At 51.3% G+C, this 19,317-nt stretch overlaps 3 protein-coding genes and 1 non-coding gene across 4 annotated transcripts; 3 read left to right on the top strand and 1 right to left on the bottom strand.

Moving 5' to 3' along the window:
* The first annotated feature begins 1,165 nt into the window (after positions 1 to 1,165).
* Positions 1,166 to 4,037, top strand: GGS23DRAFT_555142 (uncharacterized protein). Its single transcript, XM_051515585.1, has 7 exons — positions 1,166 to 1,726; positions 1,793 to 1,799; positions 1,856 to 2,078; positions 2,133 to 2,215; positions 2,275 to 2,494; positions 2,549 to 3,564; positions 3,657 to 4,037. The coding sequence occupies exons 1-6, from the start codon at positions 1,428 to 1,430 to the stop codon at positions 3,328 to 3,330; spliced, it is 1,614 nt and encodes a 537-aa protein (XP_051374744.1). The 5' UTR covers positions 1,166 to 1,427; the 3' UTR covers positions 3,331 to 3,564; positions 3,657 to 4,037.
* A 144-nt stretch (positions 4,038 to 4,181) lies between these two features.
* GGS23DRAFT_555135 (uncharacterized protein) lies at positions 4,182 to 11,122 on the top strand. The gene is made up of 3 exons (XM_051515584.1): positions 4,182 to 4,906; positions 4,972 to 10,269; positions 10,329 to 11,122. Exons 1-3 carry the CDS (start codon positions 4,615 to 4,617, stop codon positions 10,823 to 10,825), a joined length of 6,087 nt encoding a protein of 2,028 aa, XP_051374743.1. The 5' UTR covers positions 4,182 to 4,614; the 3' UTR covers positions 10,826 to 11,122.
* A 230-nt stretch (positions 11,123 to 11,352) lies between these two features.
* GGS23DRAFT_t28 lies at positions 11,353 to 11,434 on the top strand. The gene has a single exon. It is a non-coding gene; the product is annotated as a tRNA-Ser (tRNA).
* A 558-nt stretch (positions 11,435 to 11,992) lies between these two features.
* Positions 11,993 to 13,409, bottom strand: GGS23DRAFT_617136 (thioesterase family protein; the record flags this gene model as incomplete). The annotated part of the gene is made up of 2 exons (XM_051520836.1): positions 11,993 to 13,218; positions 13,286 to 13,409. 2 exons carry the CDS (start codon positions 13,407 to 13,409, stop codon positions 12,305 to 12,307), a joined length of 1,038 nt encoding a protein of 345 aa, XP_051374742.1. The 3' UTR covers positions 11,993 to 12,304.
* Between the last annotated feature and the right edge of the window lie 5,908 nt (positions 13,410 to 19,317).

Raw genomic sequence — 19,317 nt, 5'->3', positions numbered from 1 at the left:
CTGCTGGGCGGGAGCACGCCCCCGCTGACACTCAAGACCGTGATGGCGTTCATACATAGCATAGCTGGGCGTGTCAAGACATACTACGCAGTAATATTCTGCGCATGTGGTGAGCAACGCGATGAGGATCAAGGAGGGCTGGGTCTGAGGTCTCTTCCATCTGCAGGACGCGCGATTATCGCGTCGAGAAGGAACTGATTTAGGATGGGGAGGCGGTCTTTTATCCTTTTGTCTCTGCTGTGGCGCCCCCAAGCCGTCACTCCTTAATTCGCGGGATCATCATCGTCATTGGTTCTCATCGTTGTCAATTTGCTTCCGGCGACCTCATCAGGGAACTTCTGCGCATGTGGGACTTCCTGGTGGCTGACGTCCGCCTAACTTATCTATCATCGGGTCATCCCCAACTCCGCGTTCGACCGGCCGGTTTATCTTCGAGCCAGGACAAACACGGGAATCATTTGTGTATTGAGGAATCGCATGCCCGTAGGGTGGACATATAAGAGAAGCTAAATAATAAAGGAGAGGAAATAAAATGCCCCTTCGATGCGGGCATCGTGTCTCTCGTCGTTGTTGGGGGGATCAGGGTACGAGCCATCGAAGGTGATGGGTCGAGTCCGGGGGAGAGTCGCTTTCGATCTGCAGCTAATGGAGCCAGAAACTTACGGCGTGGGTGGGCACGAAATTCGCCCATCAACTGGCCTTGAGTGGCTGAACCAAGACTGGTCGACATTCAGCTTCGCCTAGCTCGTGGCGATGGCGTCCTTGTCGTTGCCTGGGTACCCTGTCGCGGCTTTCAGCTCACAGGGGCAGGGCGCTCCACGAGCAATGCCTGCCAGGCATCGCGGATGAGAACGCGCGACTCGAGGCAGAATAAAGCTAGTGTACCCGTACGTGATGTCGACGAGAAAGAACCGTGCTTGCTTCGCCACCAACGATCATCGCGACGCCTGACTCCAAAGCGTGGGACACCGCCCAACTTCATCTTCTTCACCAACTCGGTGACTTTCCCGCGTTTATTCGTCGCGCGCCCATTCGGGTTTCTTCGCTCATTTAACAAGTGTTTGTATAATATGGCAAAGAGAATGTTGCTAGCATGGGGTTTCCTCATGTGGGCGCCTTGGAGCGCGTCGCTCGTTATGGCGCAGGAAATAGTCTACGTCACTGATCTCTCGATCTTTACTATGCTAGTAAGTTGGCTTTTTTATATTCTGGTTTGGGGATTGTTCCTTCGTAAGAATGACAGGCAACCGTATGAGGAAAATAGGATAGGAGAAAAAGGGGAGACACACGACCGAATGGTTCTAGTAGAACTATTACATGACCATGGACGCCAAGGGCCCGGTTTGAGCAACTACTGAATACTGCGGAACGATGCTGATAATCTCCAGGCACCATGTGCTGCTTCAGCGGTCTCCGCGAACGTTCAAATGCAGACATACCAAAACTGCCCCGAAGCAGTCACCGAGCTTCAGTCCTGCGTGTGTACGAAGAACAATAACTTTGCCTCAATAGCGTCGCAAATCTCGAGCTCGGTAAGGTATAGCTGTGGCGCGACTGCGTCCGAGGACCAGTCGAGCGCTGCTACTGTGTATAATGCGTATTGCAACCAGGATGCGATAACGCCCTTCCCGACGCCGACGAACCCAGTGACACAATATATAACCGACTTTTCGCAGTATCATGACCTCGCGCCCTGCGCTGCTTCTGGGCTGTCGTACGCCGTTCAGTGAGTCCGATATTTTCCTTTGAGTCCTATATCCTTCCAAGAGAGATCGCCGCTAACATCGTTCAGGAGCATGGTCAGTTCGAACCCGGACCTGGTGTTCTCCGTATCGCGTCTGACATGGAAGAGTAGACGTACAGCCTATGTCCCAACGAGCCGAGGCTTCTCGCATCGTGCGTATGCAAAAAGAACCAGAACTCTCTACTGGCCAGCCAGCGAATAAATACCTCGGTGAGATCGTCGTGTTCTTCGCAAACGGCGGACATCGAATCGGCACAGGCTTTATTGGCGGGTTACTGCGGATTGGTGGACGGAACATCGTCATTTCCGAGGACGAGCAACCCTCCGGGAGACAGTGAGCGACCTACCGAACTTATCTCTTAGGAAGATTGGCTGACATAGATGCTAGTGACGTATTTCATCACGGCACTTCCCGAGTACAGTTCACTGGCCCCCTGTGCGCGGACTGCGGTATCGTATGGTATATTGAGTGTAAGACTGGCACCCTCGCATGCTGGGCGGTAGTTCGGCGGCTAACGTATGTCTTCCAGCAAACACGTAAATTATGCCCTGCAGGCCCGCAAGCCCTCGCGTCGTGTGCCTGCATCAAGAACGGCATGCCCGGCGTCCTCTCCAACGATGTTACATCGAACGTGAAATACTACTGCGACTCAACTGCGACAGAAGATATTAGCTCGGCCTTGCAGGTTTTCAGCTTGTACTGTAGTGCGGCTAGGGGTTCAATAACACCTGCTGGGGTTACCGACTCGGGTAAGTCTTGCGACACGGGCTGTCTAGCCTCTTTGCATTAACGGTCTGTGATAGTCGCCCAAACGAGTGCCACGGGGGGTGGCGGGGATTTGGGGCCGACACGAACTGGAGCCTCCGAAAGTACCGGAAGCGCTAGAGTGCCGGGAGTGCCAGGAGGCTTGGGAGACTCGGGAAGCCTTGATCAATCTGGTGAATCGAACAGCGGGACATCAAGCACGAATTCAGGTGCCAATTCGAACACGGGCACGATCGTAGGCGCCGTGGTTGGCGTGGTAGGCGGTCTTATAGTCGTCGGCCTTGCCGTGTTCATCTTTCGACGGCGAGCACAACATAACAAAAACCCCAATGTCGCTTCGGCTGCTGGCCCCGAGGTTGGCGGCGGCAAGCCGGAGCTCGACGGGTCTGGATTCGTGCCTGCGCCTGGACCGACCAGCCCTAGCCCGAGCACGCTGGAGGCTCACGCGGCGACGCGGATGGACAACGTGTCCCCGGTTTCAGCGCACAGTTCGCCTCCCAAATCTGAGCTGCCAAGTCAAGGCGCTTTCCCGCCGTCGCCGATAGGCCTTCAGCCATCGGAGTTGCACAATCAGAATATGTATTCGCAGACGCAAGAGCTGCAAGCACAGAGCGCGAACCCGTCGCAAATGCGCGGCCCGCATTCGCCATATGGCGGACAGGAAGCGCTCGGCCAACCGATATACGAAGCACCGGGCCAGCAGCAGCCGCCGACATACGAAGCCTACGGGCAACCGAGGTCAGAGCTCCAGGGCATGAGCTGGCAGTCGGGGCCGGTAACTCAATACCACGAGATGGATGGTGGGCCCCGGGCCCACTGAGCGCGTAGATGTTGAGAAAAGAGCACCTTGAAGTTGTATGAGAGGGTGCCGGAGATGAACGGCTCCGACAACCAAGCTAATGACCGCATCGGCTACTCTTAGGCCCGTCCTCGGACCGAGAGCTGAGCTCGTCGTGAAGCTGGGTTGCCCGGAGTCGCTATCAGCCGCGATAAGGCGTCGTGACCCTGTGATGTGCATATTTACGGTGCAAAGTCTCTGACGCCATGGCTACGTCTATGAAGCTGTCGGGATGAGAACTCGAGAGATGAGAGAGAGGGAGGGATGAGTCTGCGCTGGGGCCGCGTGTGCTTGGTTTTCGCGCTTACGGCAACTTGATATGGGCATATCCGGCTCAGCGACGATACCCGCCGTTTTGGTTCGGCATAGAAGCGACAAAGCGAGATGGATTCGGTCTAGGTGATCGCATGTATAATTGAAGTTGAAGTCATAATAATATGTAGCACCGGAGTGCGGATGGTTGCTGGCCATGATGTATGGATTATGTAAGTAGAGTACCTGCACAAGTGGGATTCTCAGGTACTTCCCTAATGTAGACATCGCGTAGCAATCTGAAAGTACCTTGCTTTGAGGGGCGCCTCTGATTGGGCCGCAGTGCCAAGGGATGGGGTCTTGTGCGCAAAGCTCTCTTAGCGCTTTTAGGTAGTACGTGGGACAAGTATCAGTTACCTAAATGGGTAGACAATTCCCTACCGGCCCTAGCCTAGGTCCTGAAGAGAGAGAAAGTACTCGGTACGGATCTGGATACCGGCCGGAGGTTGTGTGCTGTGGGTGACTTTAGGTACCTCCTAGGTAGCCTCGTCGCGCCAACGCCTGTGCCGAAAACAGCGGTTCCTCTACCTCGCTCTATCGACAAAGAGACACTCTTAGCCTTGACAACAAACCCTTCTCCCATCCATTTTCCATCTCCATTCCGCCTATCCACACCCGCATCTCCGGCTGTTGATTCTTTCATCACTCGGGACACCTGACTGTATTTGCATCCTGGTGTTGTCCGACTAATTGATCCGTTAATCACAGTCTGGTCAACCCCATTTTCATTCCTTTGCTTAGTTTTTTTTTTCTTTTCCTTCCTTTTTTTTCCCTGGTTCTTCATCCTCTACCTTCATCGCCTTACCTTCCTTTCTATTGCGCGCCGGCTCTCCTCCTCCCCGCGATAGCGTCGATATCGCCCTAGTCACCGCTGCTACGGGTCCTGTTTCCCGCATCCTATCTGTATTTCGGCCTTCTCTCTGATGGCCACGTCGCGGTCGCGTGTTTGATGAGATGGCAGCCGCAGAGGTCGACCTCGGCTACCTAGCTAGCCATCTGGGCTTCCCCGAGACTAATCTCACAACTATCGCCACCGATCCCACCGCCGATCTTGTTAGGGCCTTCCTGTCTGCCGTAGCTGCCAAGGGCCACGAGTACGATGCCTTGTTCACCCAGAAACTTCAGTTGGAGGTAGAGCTCGAGACATCGGTGCGCAGTGCGGAAGCTCGACGTGACGTGAGCAGCGAGGCGGCCAAGAAGGCTCTGAAGGATGTCGAGAATCTCCGGAAGAATCTTAAGGATGAAGGTACGAGGCGCCCCTTGTCGTATCCCCGCCTGTTTAACGTGGTAAATATTCACATCGATTCGCAGAGACGAGACGACAAGCTCTGGAGAATGAGTTGCAGGCTATCAAATCGTCTAGCTCGACTTCCCAATCCGAAATCGACAAACTCCGCGCTCGCGTTGCCTCCCTAGAAACCTCGAATCGAGAATCTCTTGCCATCATCGATACCAAGAATTCCGCCAACGAGGCGCTTTCTCAGGAGCTGCAATCCTTACATCAGAAGAACCTGAAGCTGAGCCAGGAGATCACGGCGCTGCAGCAATCTGTCCAAAATGCGAACAATGCCGCCAACAGCTCCAAGTTCCGGGAGCAATCCCTACAGCAGCAGTTACAGATGGCTCAGAACAGCAGCGAGTTCTTCGAAAAAGAATTGAAGACGAAATCTGCTGAAGCGCTCAAGTATCGCAAAGAGAAGGGCGCTCGAATCGCCGAGCTCCAACGCCTCAATGACGACGCTGCTTCCAATATCGAATCCCTCAAACGTACAGAGCAGCAACTTCGACAGCGGTTAGATGAAGCTCAGAAGAAAGTCGAGGACTCCCTCACTCGGGTGCAGCAGTTGCAAGAAGCCGCCGGCCGTAAAGAAGAAGACGCTAGGCAAGAATGCGATAGTCTGCGGCGCTTGGTCAATTTGAAGGAGCAGCAGACTCTTACCCATAAGAAACGCGTCCAGGAGGTGGAGGCTAGGGAGGAACAGATCAAGCGGGAATGTGAAGACAAGGTCCGACGAGTCAGCGAAGAAGTTGCCAGAGTTAACTTAGACAAGGAAGAGCTCTCGCAGACCGTCGAGTCTCTTCGAGATGAGGTTGGCCGTCTCGAAGCCATTATCGCCGGTGCGTCTTCCGCACAGCCTGGGTCTGCGCCGCAGACTCCGCGGCCGTTGAACGGATCGATGTACCGCGCCGGCTCCCCATTCGCTACGCCTGGCTCCACGCGAAAGGCGCTTTCTACGACACAGTTGATGGAAGATTTCTATAAGGTCAAGGGGCAGCTGAATACGGAGAAGCTCCGTAGCAGCAATCTTGCCAAGGAGTTAGACGACGTCATTGATCAATTGGAGGCCAAGCGGCCAGAGCTCGATGAACTCCAAGCCGAGAACGACCGACTGCAACAGGAAATCAAGACTATGTCTCATCTCTCTGACGAAAGCTTCCGAGAGCGGGATATCTCCAAGAAGGCAGCACGCAAGGCCGAGGCAGTCGCCGCGGATGCCGAGAAACAAAGGAAACTGTTGCAATACCAGGTCAAGAGCCTGAGCGCACAAATTCAGATGCTCATCTTCAACGTCCACTGTCTTGAGAAAGGTGCAGAGAAGCTCACATTGGAGGAGCAGCATGCCCTGCAAAGGCTAGAGAGGGGTCAGATCGACGACCAAGCTGCGGACGAAGAACTCAATGCCCACAGTTCGATTCTCGAGCGTCTTGTTGTGTTCAAAAATATGAAGGAGCTCCAGGAAAGAAATGAACAACTCCTCCAGGTCACTCACGAACTTGCGGAGAGAATGGAGAACGAGGAGGCGATCGCTGCTAAGAGCCAAGCCATGGAGGACCACAAGGAGCGCATTCGATTGGAACAAGAACTGGAGATCTTCCGGGACACGCTCAGAGGCTTCCAGATCAAGACCGAAAGCATCACCAAGGAGCGGGACATGTTCCGTCGCATAGTCGAGTCAAGGGCATCGGCCGATGAAGCTGCTTCGGTCTTGGGTCGTCCGACACAAGATGGCGTTCTTGCCAGCATCGAAAACAATCCAGCTGCAAACGACGACAACTCGGATTACACCAGCCTGCTTCGGGATCTACAACAAAACTTCGACCTCTACCGAAATGAACAGACGGCGGACCGGAAGACCATGAAGGAGCAGATAGAGAAGCTTTCGGCGGAGAGGAATTCGCTCCAAGCAGAAGTTTCCAAATTACAAAGCCAGCTATCTCTAGCTTCCGAGCGCTACGAAATCCTCCAATCTAACTTTGCGGGTCTACAAAGCGAGAACAAGGAGTTACAGAGGAGGCATCAGGCCATGTCCGAATCCGCTGCCAAGCAGGACATCCGCACTCAGCAAGTCGCCGAGGATCTGGTCGAGGCGAGGGGGTTCCTCGAGAGTATGCGTAGCGAGAATGCCAACCTCAAAGCTGAAAAGAAATTATGGAAGGATATCCAGGATCGGTTGAGTCAGGATAACGAAAACTTGATGCAGGAGAAGGCGCGTCTCAATGGGCTGCTAGCTACGCAGCAGAGCCTTCAGAATGAGCGCGAACTCGCCGAAGCCGAAGCAAAACGGCGCCTCCAGACTCAGATTGAGACTCTCGAGGGCGATCTAAGCGCCACCAAGCGCAAGTTGGCTGACGAAGCTGATGAAGCAAAGAAGACACAGCTTCGAAAGGAATATGACGCTCAGCAGTTCCAGAAACGGATCGACGAACTTACCTCGAACCTCAGTCAGATCCGGGAAGAGCTTGTTGCCACGAAGACAAGCCGCGACCATCTTCAGAGTAGATCTGACGAACTGGCCATTCAACTGCGAAGTGTGGAGGAGCGCGCGGAGCGGCTTCAACCAAGGCCCACTCCTAGGCCAGGATCTCTCGCTACCCCATCCGAACAAGGCGTCGCCCAACCCGACACTGATGAGCGGGTGCAAGAACTAATCCACGAAGTGACGGATCTCAAACGCGATCTGGAGATGACGAAGTCTCACCTCGAAAATGCTCAAGTCCAGGCCGAGCGCTACAGGGAACTGAGCCAAGCATCGGAAGAAGAGCTAGAAAGAATGAATTCTACCCAGGAACAATATCAGCAAGAGATGGATGCCGCCATTTCATCGAAGGATGCCACGATCAAGGAGCTCGAGCAGCGCGTTGAGGATCTATCTTCGGAACTGGCAAGATCTAACGGAGAATTATCAAACTTACGGGATTCCCAAGCCGAGGTGGCTCGGCGTTTCCAGGACGAGAAGGCTATATTGGAGGACGAACTTAAGCGCCTGAAGGAAGACGAGGAGAGATATACGGCGTCTTCGCAGTTCCACCAACAAGATCTTCGCGCGCAAGCTGAGATCGCAGGAAATGCCCAGCAGGCCTACGAGAATGAGGTCATGAAGCACGGAGAAACCGCGAAGTCGCTGTCAACCCTGCGCGCCGAGTACAACCAATTGAAGACATCTGCGGCGACTTGGAAAGCGGATGCGGAATCGGCCAAAGCCACTCTGCTGCAGAGTGAAGGTTCCTGGGACGAACGGCGTCAGCGATTCGAGCGGGAGATTTCAGAACTTCGTGCTCGTAGAGATGATGCTAATGCGCAAAACAAACTACTACATCAACAACTAGAGGATGTGACGAAGCAGGTTTCTGCACTACAGCAGAACCGCAGTTCGACCGACGAGTCACTCGAGACGATCGCCGCGCAGCCTTCCAGTTCAGATGCAGATAAATTCCGAGAATTGAGCAACTATCTGCGGCGTGAAAAGGAGATCTTGGAGGTACAATACGATATCAAGGTCCAGGAAGCCAAGAGATTCCAGCAGCAACTTGAATATGCGCAATCACAGCTTGACGAGGCTAGGCTCAAACTCGAGCAAGAGCGCCGCTCGCAAAGCGACAACGATCGAAGCTCTACTGCCCACAAGGATCTCATGAGCAAGTTAGAGGAGCTTAACCTCTTCAGAGAGAGTAGCGCTGCTTTGCGAGCGGAAGCCCGTCAAGCACAGGCCCAGCTGGCCGAGAAAACCGCTAAGATCTCGGAGTTGGAGGCTACCATTCAACCGCTCGAAGCACAGATCGAGGAGCTTCAGAGCCAACAGGCATTTAAGGAAGCCGAGATGAAACAGCTTCACGAGGATCGTGATCGGTGGCAGAAGAGAACGGAAGACATCTTGTCGAAACATGGAAGAACCGATCCGGCGGAGGTGGAGGAACTTAAACAGACCGTTGCCAAACTGGAGACGGAACGAAATGCGCTACAGGCAGCCGAAACACCACTTCGCGAGAAGATAACCGAACTTGAAAAGTCGATCGAGGAGAAGGATGCCAACTGGTCGGTGACGCGGGAGAAGCTCGTCAATTCGGCCAAGGAGCGATCGAGAACTCTCACTGCCGCGAGGAACGAAGTAGTTGTGGAGAGGGACCAGCTTCATTCGAAGCTGAACGAAGTCACCGGCCAACTCTCCGCTACCCAGGAGGAATTGGAGGCGTCCAGAAAGGCAAGAATTAGTCTGGAGGAGCAAATCAACAGCTTCAGACGCCAGGTTGACGCACTTCAAGAGGAGGCGAGGAAGAACACTACGCCTTCTGCTCCCGCAAATTCACCCAATAGCCAGGTTCTTTCCGACTTGCAAGCTCAATTGGCCACAGTGCGATCGGATCTGGATACCGTGTCCTCGCAGAAGGCGGCAGTCGAAAAAGAGTTACAAACCGCTCGTGAACAGCTGGATTCCGCGATCAGCGAGCGAGACCAGGCCATTTCTGAGGCGCAGACCAGGGTGGCCAATGGCGACATACCTACGGAGAATGGGGTGGACACTTCGGAGAGGGATACGCCTCTGGCGGCTCCCCTCTCAGATGACGAACGAAAGGCTCTGGAAGAGAGGATCTCGGAAGCTTCAGCTAAAGCCGCCGAATGGGAAGCCAAGGCCAAAGAGCTAGACGAAAAGCACGATCAGATTGTGAAGGCGAGAAGCGATAAGATGAAGGAGTCGCTGAACAAGCGCCTAACCGATTACAAAGCTCAGTGGGAAGAGGACAAGGTCCAGATGAAGCGAGATGTTGAGAAGATTGAGGCAGACTTTAAACTTCGCTTGGAGCAAGAGCGAAAGATATTAGAGGCAGAACATGGTGGTGCCGCTCGCGACATGAAGCCACCTGCTACACCTTCTCGACCGACTGCCTCGGAGACTCACACGGGAACGCCCACGACATCCAAATCCGACCTCGGCGCGTTGAATGACAAAGAGATTAGGGACCTCGTCTCTAACAACAGCACGATTAAGAGCATTATTCAGAATAACATTAAGAACAAGCTCGCGATCGAGACCAAGAAAATGCGCGAGGAGCATGAAGCTACGATGAAGGTGGAATGGGAGCAAAAGCTCACCCAAGCTCGAGAGTCGGCGACTCAACTGGCTACGTCCAAGAGTAATCTGAAATTGAACATGGCCGAGAACAAGGCCCGCGCCGTTGCTGCTAAGTTAGGAGTCGTGGAGACGGCGGCAAGGGAAACTCCGCAACGACCGGTAGCTGAGGTGTGGGAGATAGCGAAAGTCGCGAGAGCGCCACCACCACCAGCTCCCGCGCCGTCGTCAGCCGCGCCAGCGTCGACCATTTCGACAACGGGTATGTATACTCGTCCTGTGATTCCGCGATATTTTCCCCCGTTGCTAACAGCCAGCTAGCTTCTGGCCGCCAATCGCCCAGCGTAAACGCAGGTCCGGATGTCCAAGAACCGAGAGCCACCCTGCCCAGCGGTATCCCTAAGCCGGGAACGGTGCCGAACAGCGCCCCGGCTCTACCTAATCCCTTTGTGAGCGTCAAGCAAGAACCAGCAAACCCGCCACCTGCGGCTGCGAATCCCTTCTCCCAGGCGACACCAATGCCCAGCTCCCTGCCCGGATCGAATATAGCACAGCCGTCTACCCTCCCCGTAGCGGCTCCCCAAATTCCAACCAAACCTACGGGTCTCCCGGTGCCGGGCACTCGTAAACCGAGCGGGCCTCAACGTGGAGGTGCTCGAGGCGGAGCGCCGCCCAACCGTGGCGGCCGTGGAGGCGCGCAGGGTCGATCGAGTCTCAATCCGTCGGTGGACACCTTCCAGCCTGGCGGTAAACGTCCTCGCGGAGACTCGGACATAGGCAACGGCGCGAAGAGACCTCGAGGTGGGGGACCGCAGTGATGATTGTGAGAAGGGATATATCCTGGATGAGAAGAGAATATATTCTCGGACGTTGTATTCATACTTGTAACCCGGCGATGTGCCGGTTTTTATCTAATGAGGAGGAGCGGAAACACGGATACTGGATGGGCCGAGAGATCACAACTTGGAGTGAGCATACCCGTTTAGGGTCCGGGAAAAAAAAAGACAAAGGCGTTAGCATTACTACGGCTACCATATTCGGTGAACAGTGATCTGAGAGGGGTTTTTTTTCCTTCGCGTTTTTGAATGAATCATTAAATTTCTCCTGTGCATGCCGTAAGCTAGCCATCCTGCGACGTATTCATGGCCCTAGGTGAAGCTGTCGACGAAACCTAACTAGCCATTATATGGAGGCCGTCCTATTGCTCTCGATTTAGCATCACGGGCCGACGGGTCCGAGGAGGTTGGAAGGTGGCGCCTGTCCTAAGGTTGGGCGGTAGTTGTGGGGCGGCTGTGGACTGATATTGCTAGGGTATTTATTACCTACCTGGCAAGTACTATCTCAAGGCGCAGTGGCAGAGTGGTCTAATGCGCAAGACTAGAAATCTTGTTCCTTCGGGAGCGTCTGTTCGAATCAGGCCTGCGTCGGCATATCTTATTTTTGCCCTTTTCGCGTATTGTCCACCTTTCAGTGATACGAGCGATCCCCTTCTTTTTTTTTTTCAATCAAGTTGGGGTTTTACACGGCCCGATACTATGCCAGCGCACCACTACGTCGAGCTCCTGTTTTCGATTTTTACGCAGTTGCTGCCGGCATGGCATTAGCCACGACAAATATTTCCAGTAAACGAGAAAGGCACGTCGAGATCCGTCAAGATTTCAACTGTGTCTCGACAATCTCTCAACTCTCTGGTTCGTCCGTCCTCGGAGGAACGTGTAGCAGCTTGTTCCCACGCGTTCCTATGTTACCATGCACAATAGCTTCCACTGTTGATATTCGTAGAGTATCGCTGCGACAGTATCGTTTCTGGGTGCAGAATAGTTGGGGTATTATCCAATCAATAGGGATTGCAACGCTATCCGATATCAATCCTTATATATCGGCCTATCTACTCTTGATGGGATTCAGCCACGACGTTTCCCTCCCTGCCTAGATTGTGATGGTGTCTATGATGGGCTATTATCGAAGCGAAACCAGGACGGCCTATTAAAACACAACTAATCTTCAGCTTAACAACATACCGATATACATGTATTTTTAGATCGAAACAGTGCGCTGAGGGGCGCTGAGGTTGTTGAGGGGTGGGAAGTAAGGAGCTCGTCGAGCGGCGGAGAAGAGGAAAATAAGCGTAAATTTAGGCGAACTTCCTGGCCCCTTCGCCGACTTTCTCTCCCGCGCATTTGGGGGCGATGTGCCTAGATGTCTTAATGAGTCGTAACACCACGGAATTAGATTGGTGCAGCGGGCACGCCCGAATGGACATCCCTCTCGTGCGGTGTCTGGGAATCGACCAATTCTCACAGCGAAGCCTTGGCCGAGGGCGCTCTCTCGCCGGTGTTCCTCTCGGAGCTCACGATGAGGGCGATCTGACGGCTCGAGGCGATGATCTCGCCGTGGACGTCGCGGACGAGGACGTCGAGGTCGAACTTGCCGTCCTTGATCAGCTTGGACGTGACGCGCACGGCGAGCCAGTCGACGCCGTCGTCGGGCAGCGCGGCCGCGGTCTGGAGGTCCAGCACGACGGTGGGGAACCACAGGCTGGCGCGCTCGCGGTCGGCGCGGTCGCGCGGCGGCGCGAGCCGCGCGCGCGCCTCGGGCGCCGCGAGGAACGCGTGCAGGTTGTAGGGGAAGGAGTCGACGACGTAGGCGAGCGCGGCGCGCGTGACGCGCTCGCCGCTGGCCGCGCGCACCCACATGTCGAGCACGCCCGGCGCGAGCGGCTCGCCGCCGCGCGGCACGAAGAAGCGCCAGTTGCGCAGCGACGACAGGCCGATCGCCGGGGACCGCGGCGGCCGCGCCTCGGCCCAGCGGGGGTCGGTGCCGGCGGCGAGCGCGGCGGCCGAGGGGGGCGGCGGCGGCAGCGCGGCGGCGGCCGTGCTCGCGTAGCCCGTGGGCGCGCTGAGCCCCGAGAAGGCCCGCAGGTCGACCTGGGTGGCGTAGGCGAGGACGGCGCAGCGGGCGGCCGCGCGGTCGACCCAGGGCGCGCGGGGGAGCAGGCCCGCGCCCGCGCCCGCGTCCTGCCACAGGCTCAGGTGCAGCGTCGACAGCCGGCGGCCCAGCCGGACGTCCTCGACGACGACGACGGCGGGGCCCGGCGCGGTCCGCCGCGGGAACTCGAAGTGCGCGGCCAGCGTGTCGGGCTGGCCCCGCGCCCGGAGGTGCGCGCGCGCGGCGGCCAGCACGCACGACGCCGAGTAGCCGCCGTTCGGGACTGGGGGGCAGCAGCAGCGTTGGCGGGGAGGACGGGACGCGGGGGGACGGGGCGGGGCGCGGCTTACCGGCGCCGATGCAGAAGCTGGCGTCGAGGTCGACGCGGTACGTGTGCGAGTCCAGCGGCTCGACTCGCATCGCTTCCGAGAAGGGCACGAAGGCCCGGTCGCGGGACGTGTCCGCGGCGGCCATGGCGGGGGATCCTAAGGGGTTCGTTCGTGGAGAGGGGTTTGCGGACGGGGTAGGAGGGGTGTGTAAGTGAGTAAGCTGGGAGATCGAGTCGAGTCGGCGGGCGGGTTGGGTAGGTTGTATACCTAAATCAATCCCGGTAGGTAGGTATTATTACCTACCTGCATCCAGCAACTTGGCTGGTCCCTGCGTCGCTGCAGTTAGGAGACGTACATACTTAGGTATAAGGGGTCAGCGACGCATCCGGTTAGATGTGGAATAAATACCTACGTAGATTGTCTTGCAACCTCGGCGTGTACATACATACAAGGGTGTAGGTGGTGAGGTGATAAACGCCTGGGCACCACGAGCTTACGAGTGCGATCGGCCCGTGATGGCGATTCAATGTTGAGTATTTTTTGGCAGATTTTCTCCAAGTTATTGTGTAAACAGTTTTGTGCAAGGCGCGGAACTCCCTAGAGGTGCCTGACGTGCGAACATCCAAGTATTCCTCTAGCCTCCCGCCCCTCTTCTGTTCGCCTGGACCGATGCCGGAGTACAAGCTGTGCGTCCCAAACGGGTCATAAGATTATGATGATGCTCGGTATGGGTTGGGCTATTGATGGTGAGCATGTGGGCAGGTGTATGTGTCTCACATCCTACCTACATAGTGTCGATGTATTCCCATGTGATCCTACTTTCGGAGATGGCGGGATTCGAAATACGTACGATGAAGGGTGCGGCGCCTCGAGAGGAGAGGTCGAATGAAGATATCCGAACTACATGCCTACGGCACGGATAAAGTGGGAAGATTGGGCGTAGGTGAGCCTATGAGCCACGTAGTGCACTACAATACAAGCTAGGTATAGCACGCTATAGCACACCCACCACCTAATAGTAGGTACCCAATGCCGACGGTCTAGCAATAATAACACGCTATATCAAGATATAGGTACTACGTTGGTAGATATTCCTATCCGGAGGATAGTTATAATACGCATAACCCCCTGTCATACTAATTAATTACGGGGTTAAATACCCCTATAAATAGCCCTATAAATAACCCTATAAATAACCCTATAAATAACCCTATAAATAACCCTATAAATAACCCTATAAAGGGGTATTATTTAGGGGAAACTTTATTTTTATTAGTTAAAAAACGCGTTATAGGTCTTTAAAAATACGTATACCTAATAAAAACGGCGGGATAAATAAAGGTTTTCTTATTTAACGTATCCCTATTATCCCCTAAAATCCCTACGTATATTTATTAACGCGTTTATTTATACGTTTCTATTCCTATTTATATAATTCTTACTCTTCTTCGTATCTTATAATTTATTCTTATAATTTATCCTTAGTTTAATTAAGATAGAATCGCTTTAAGTTAAAGAATGTCGTACTTACGGAAGAATTTAAGCTATCGAGTAATTTATTAATTTACGAAATTACGTTATATCTATAAAAAATTATTTCTCTTACCGCGAAAATATACGCCGTTTTATTTAGGTTAGTATTTTATATTAATAGTTTATACTTTACCGTTAATTTTATATAGGATTCCCGATCCGATCCTACGCTTAAGACGCTTTAACCGGTTCCGCGATTAAATATTACTTATTATCGATTATATTTTACTACCGCGTAGCCTCGGGTATATAGTTTAAGCGTTAAAGAGGTAGCTTTACGCGTAAGTAATATAATAAGCTATGCCCATAGTAGGGCCCTGGCTAGTACCAGGGCTTAGTACGTGATTAGTACCTACGGCGGATAAGGCTAGCTATCGCAAGTACGGCCTATAGGGTATACTTTCTTCCTTTTTCTCCTCGTTTAGCTTTAGTTTATTAATATACGGCGTTTACCTAGCGAATAGTTCTTAAAACCGTAATAAAAAGCTAGACTAACCTTCTTTTATCGTTTTACGGATTAATATTTTAGCGAGCGGAATTAGTAATAGGAACGGCGATATAGTACTAAAGGAAGCGGTAGCTAGTAAAGTTAATAGTCGGAAAGGCGGTATTAGCTTTTAGATATACGCGCCGGCGGCTCCTACGAAGAGGACCGACGAGATTAGTATATCTTAATACGCGGAATTAGTAATAGGAAAGGCGATGTTAGTACCTAAGGAAGAAGTAGTTAGTAAAGTTAGTAGTCGGAAAGGCGGTATTAGCTTTTGGACATACGCGCCGGTAGTACCTACGAAAGAGGACCGATATAAGATAACCCGAAAAGAAAACGACCGATAGCCCCGAGAAAACGTAGTTTAAACGGTAATTTCGAGATAAAAGAACGACGAAATCGACGAAAAATACGGCTAAAAACGGCGGAAAATTTTTTTCCGGAGAAAGATAGTAAAGCGTTAGAGTATAACGCTCGTCGACGAATTAAGAACGCCCGAGGCGTAATATAAGGAAGGAACGGCGTTAAAATAGCAGGAAATACGATAAGGTTTCGGCTAGAATAATAGTACTTCGATAAAGGTATTAAAGGTGCTAGCGGTTTTCGGAAAGACTACCGGTTTCTCGGTAGTATCGATAAAGGCGCTAGCGGCGCTAGTAGTAAACGGGAGGGCGCGCCCCCGCGCGTCCTTAGGCGGAGCCTTTTAGATTCCGTTAGCGGTATACGATAGACGATAGTCTTTAAACGAATAGGAACGGCGTGCCTTAGTACGTCTTCCGGCGGAGCCTCGCGGTTTCGTTAGTAATACGGATAGACCCCTGGCCTTTAAACGAAAGGATAAGCCCTTAGCCTTTAAACGATAGTAAACGAAAGAGCGCGCCTTAATACGCTCTTAGGCGGAGCCCTTAGCTCCGCTAACGGAAGATAGACGATAGTCTTTAAACGAATCGAACGGCGTACTCTAGTACGTCCTCTAGCGGATCCGACGGGATCCGCTAACGGAAGATAAACGAGGGTCTTTAAACGGCGGTAAACGAACCGACGATCCCGTAGCTACGGGAGCTAGGCTAGACCTAATAGGCGCCCATACGCGACTTCGTACGCGGGGCTTTAAAGCCTTACGGTTTAATAAAAGGATCGGAACTAGTAGCCCGGGGAGCGGATAACGTAACCCGGGAAACGGACGAAGTACCCGAAAGCGCGAAGAGCTCCCGGGTAAACGGAAACGGAAACGGCGGCCCTAGGGAAATAGCATACCGGGGGAGCTAGATAGTACCCGGAGCGCCGGTAGTACCCTAGGAAGAAGAGGATAAGGAAAGGGGCTTTCGGGAGGAAGTAACTACCGGGAAAGCGTACCCGGTAAGCGAAGAAACCCCGGAGACCTACGGAGGAGATCCCGGGGAAGAGTAAGACCCGGAAGAAGAGCGTCGGGAGGCTAAAGGCGCCCGGTATAGTATCCCGGGAAACGAAAGGCCCCGGGAAGGAAACGGCGGAGGAGGAAGAGACCCCGGGATATAGTATAACCGCCGGGGAGGAAAGGAAGGAGGCCCAGGGGTATATTAGCACCCTAAAAGGCGGAGGTAGTAACCCGGGAAGCGAGTAACGTACCCCGGGGAACGGAAGTAATACCTAAGGATACGATACGTATCCTAAGGCGCGCGGAGAAAAACGGGTTAGGTTATTAGGGCTAAACGCCGAAGAAAAGGGCGGTAGGGCGTACTTTTTTTTTTTTTTTTCCGGAAGGGGACCTTATATAATGAATTATACCTATAATAGGGCCCTAGCTAGTACTAGGGCTTAGTACGTAATTAGCACCTACGGCGGATAAGGCTAGCTATCGTAAGTACGGCCTATAGGGCATACTTTCTTCCTTTTTCTCCTCGTCTAGCTTTAGTTTATTAACATACGGCGTTTACCTAGCGAATAGCTCTTAAAACCGTAACAAGTAACGTATTACGATAGTAAATTCGAAGACGGTATAAGGTAACCCGACGTAATAACGGTAACTCTTCTTTTATTTCTTTACTTTCTTCGTTAATAATATAATTATAACTAGCGGATTTAACGGTAGCGCTAGAACTAGCGCTCCGGGGGCGACCTTTTCGAGTACCTACGCGAGAACTAGCTCGTCGAGGCCGACTTTTACGTACGCTTACGTTAGAATAAACGCGAGAACTAGTTCATCGAGGCCGACCTTTACGTACGCCTACGTTAAAACTAGCGCTAGAGCTAGTTCGTCGAGGCCGACCTTTACGCGCGTTTACGTTAGAATTAACGCTAGAGCTAGTTCGTCGAAGCCGACCTTTACGGCCTCTTACGTTAAAACCCCTTACGCTAAAACTAACGCGAGAGTAACCGCGCCTAGGCCGACCTTTTAATTAGACCTTTCCTTTAAATATCGCTCGCTTTTAAAAGCTTAGTAGCGTTTTTAATCGTTAAAGTTCGTTTATAATTAAGCCGCTACGGTAAGAGAAAGACCTCGACGCTAGCGTAATTAACGATATCGATTACGCGATTTTAATATAGTTTTAGTTAGCGTTAAAATAAGAACGACGTAAATATTATAGTCGTTATAAGAAATATTAATTTAATATAGATTTAAATACCGCGGGTATTTATAAGCGTTATCGTAATAAAAACTAAAAGAGGCGCGTAAATAAGCCCTTCTTTTTTAACGTAAGTAATTATCTTAACTTTAATATCCTTTCTTCTTTTAATTTACTACTAAAGTTAATAATAATCGAAGAATTACTTATTACGCGGGTTTACGTAATAATAAATATACTTATAATTCGCGGCTAGTAGTATAAATATCGCGGCTACGTCGTATACTTTATACGTAACGTTAATAAAATATACGATTATCTTTTCCTCTTTCCTTAATATTTTAATATCGTTTTATTATACTTACGCGAGCTAGCGTAAAATCCCGAATAAATAACTTAGTTTCGAATTAAGTTTAGAATACGCCGGCGCGTTATCGAAATATAGCTTAAGTATTTAAAATATAACTACCCGGGTTATAAAGACTTCAAATAAAATCGCGCCGCGTTAGAAGAGTTACTTAACGACGGTAATGTTTTTAAGTAGCTTAATATTTAAGACTTCGTCGATAACGGTTAAGCGCTTTAGGCTAGCTTAGTTACGGAAGGCGACTTAAAAGAATTAAAGGCTTAATACGATAAATTTATTATACTAAACGTTACGTTAAAGTAAATTAAAATAAAGCGTTTAAAGTTAGAATTAAAGGAGGTACTTATTTCTAAAGGTTATTTCGTTAAGCTTATAAGTACTTATTATTTATCTATGCCTTTTATTCGCTAAACCTTTATTAACGAATTTATACGTTTAATTACGTTATTTTTATTAGCGTTTCCTACTTTATTTCCGCGTAAAGAAGCTAAATTTATATATCTAAGGTAACGTAAGATCGATTTCGACGATTAAATATAATACGTTATACGTTAACGCGATAATCGATTTACGTAATACCTTACTTTCCGCTTTATCGCGTTTAATATATTTATACGCTAGTAAGCGATAATAATAAGTAAATATTTCGTAAGAAAAAAAGGCGCCTAGTAGTAATAAATTACGCGGTAGGATTTCGAGTAAGCGTTAGAGAATCTTAAGAGTACCGAGGCTAATACGTTATTAAGAAATATTACGCGCGTTATAATTTATTTAAAGGATACGCGGCTTTTTTAGTTTAAACGAAAACGCAAATACGTTACTTTTATTAAGTACTTCGGGGTTCCTAGCGCTTTTCTTACTTTAAGCCTTATTAATCTTTACTAGCGGAGCCTTTTTTAATATATGTTACGCTTTTAGAAATAGCTTTCCTCCTTTAAAATCTAACGCATACGCTTATCCCGCGTGTTATTAAAAACTAATTCCTATATTATCGCGTAGTATTTTTACGCTCGGAATTAACTCTTCCGTAATATCGTTTTAATTAAGAAGTTCGGTTTATACGATTATTAATATCGATACGAATTTTAAAGGCATAAAAGTACGTATTATTACGGGT

The sequence above is a fragment of the Durotheca rogersii genome (genome assembly GCF_024521655.1).
Source record: "Durotheca rogersii strain YMJ 92031201 chromosome Unknown GGS23scaffold_4, whole genome shotgun sequence".
Classification (NCBI taxonomy): domain Eukaryota; kingdom Fungi; phylum Ascomycota; class Sordariomycetes; order Xylariales; family Xylariaceae; genus Durotheca; species Durotheca rogersii.
Note: the sequence above shows the minus strand (reverse complement) of the source record. Positions and strands in the feature narration are given on the sequence as shown.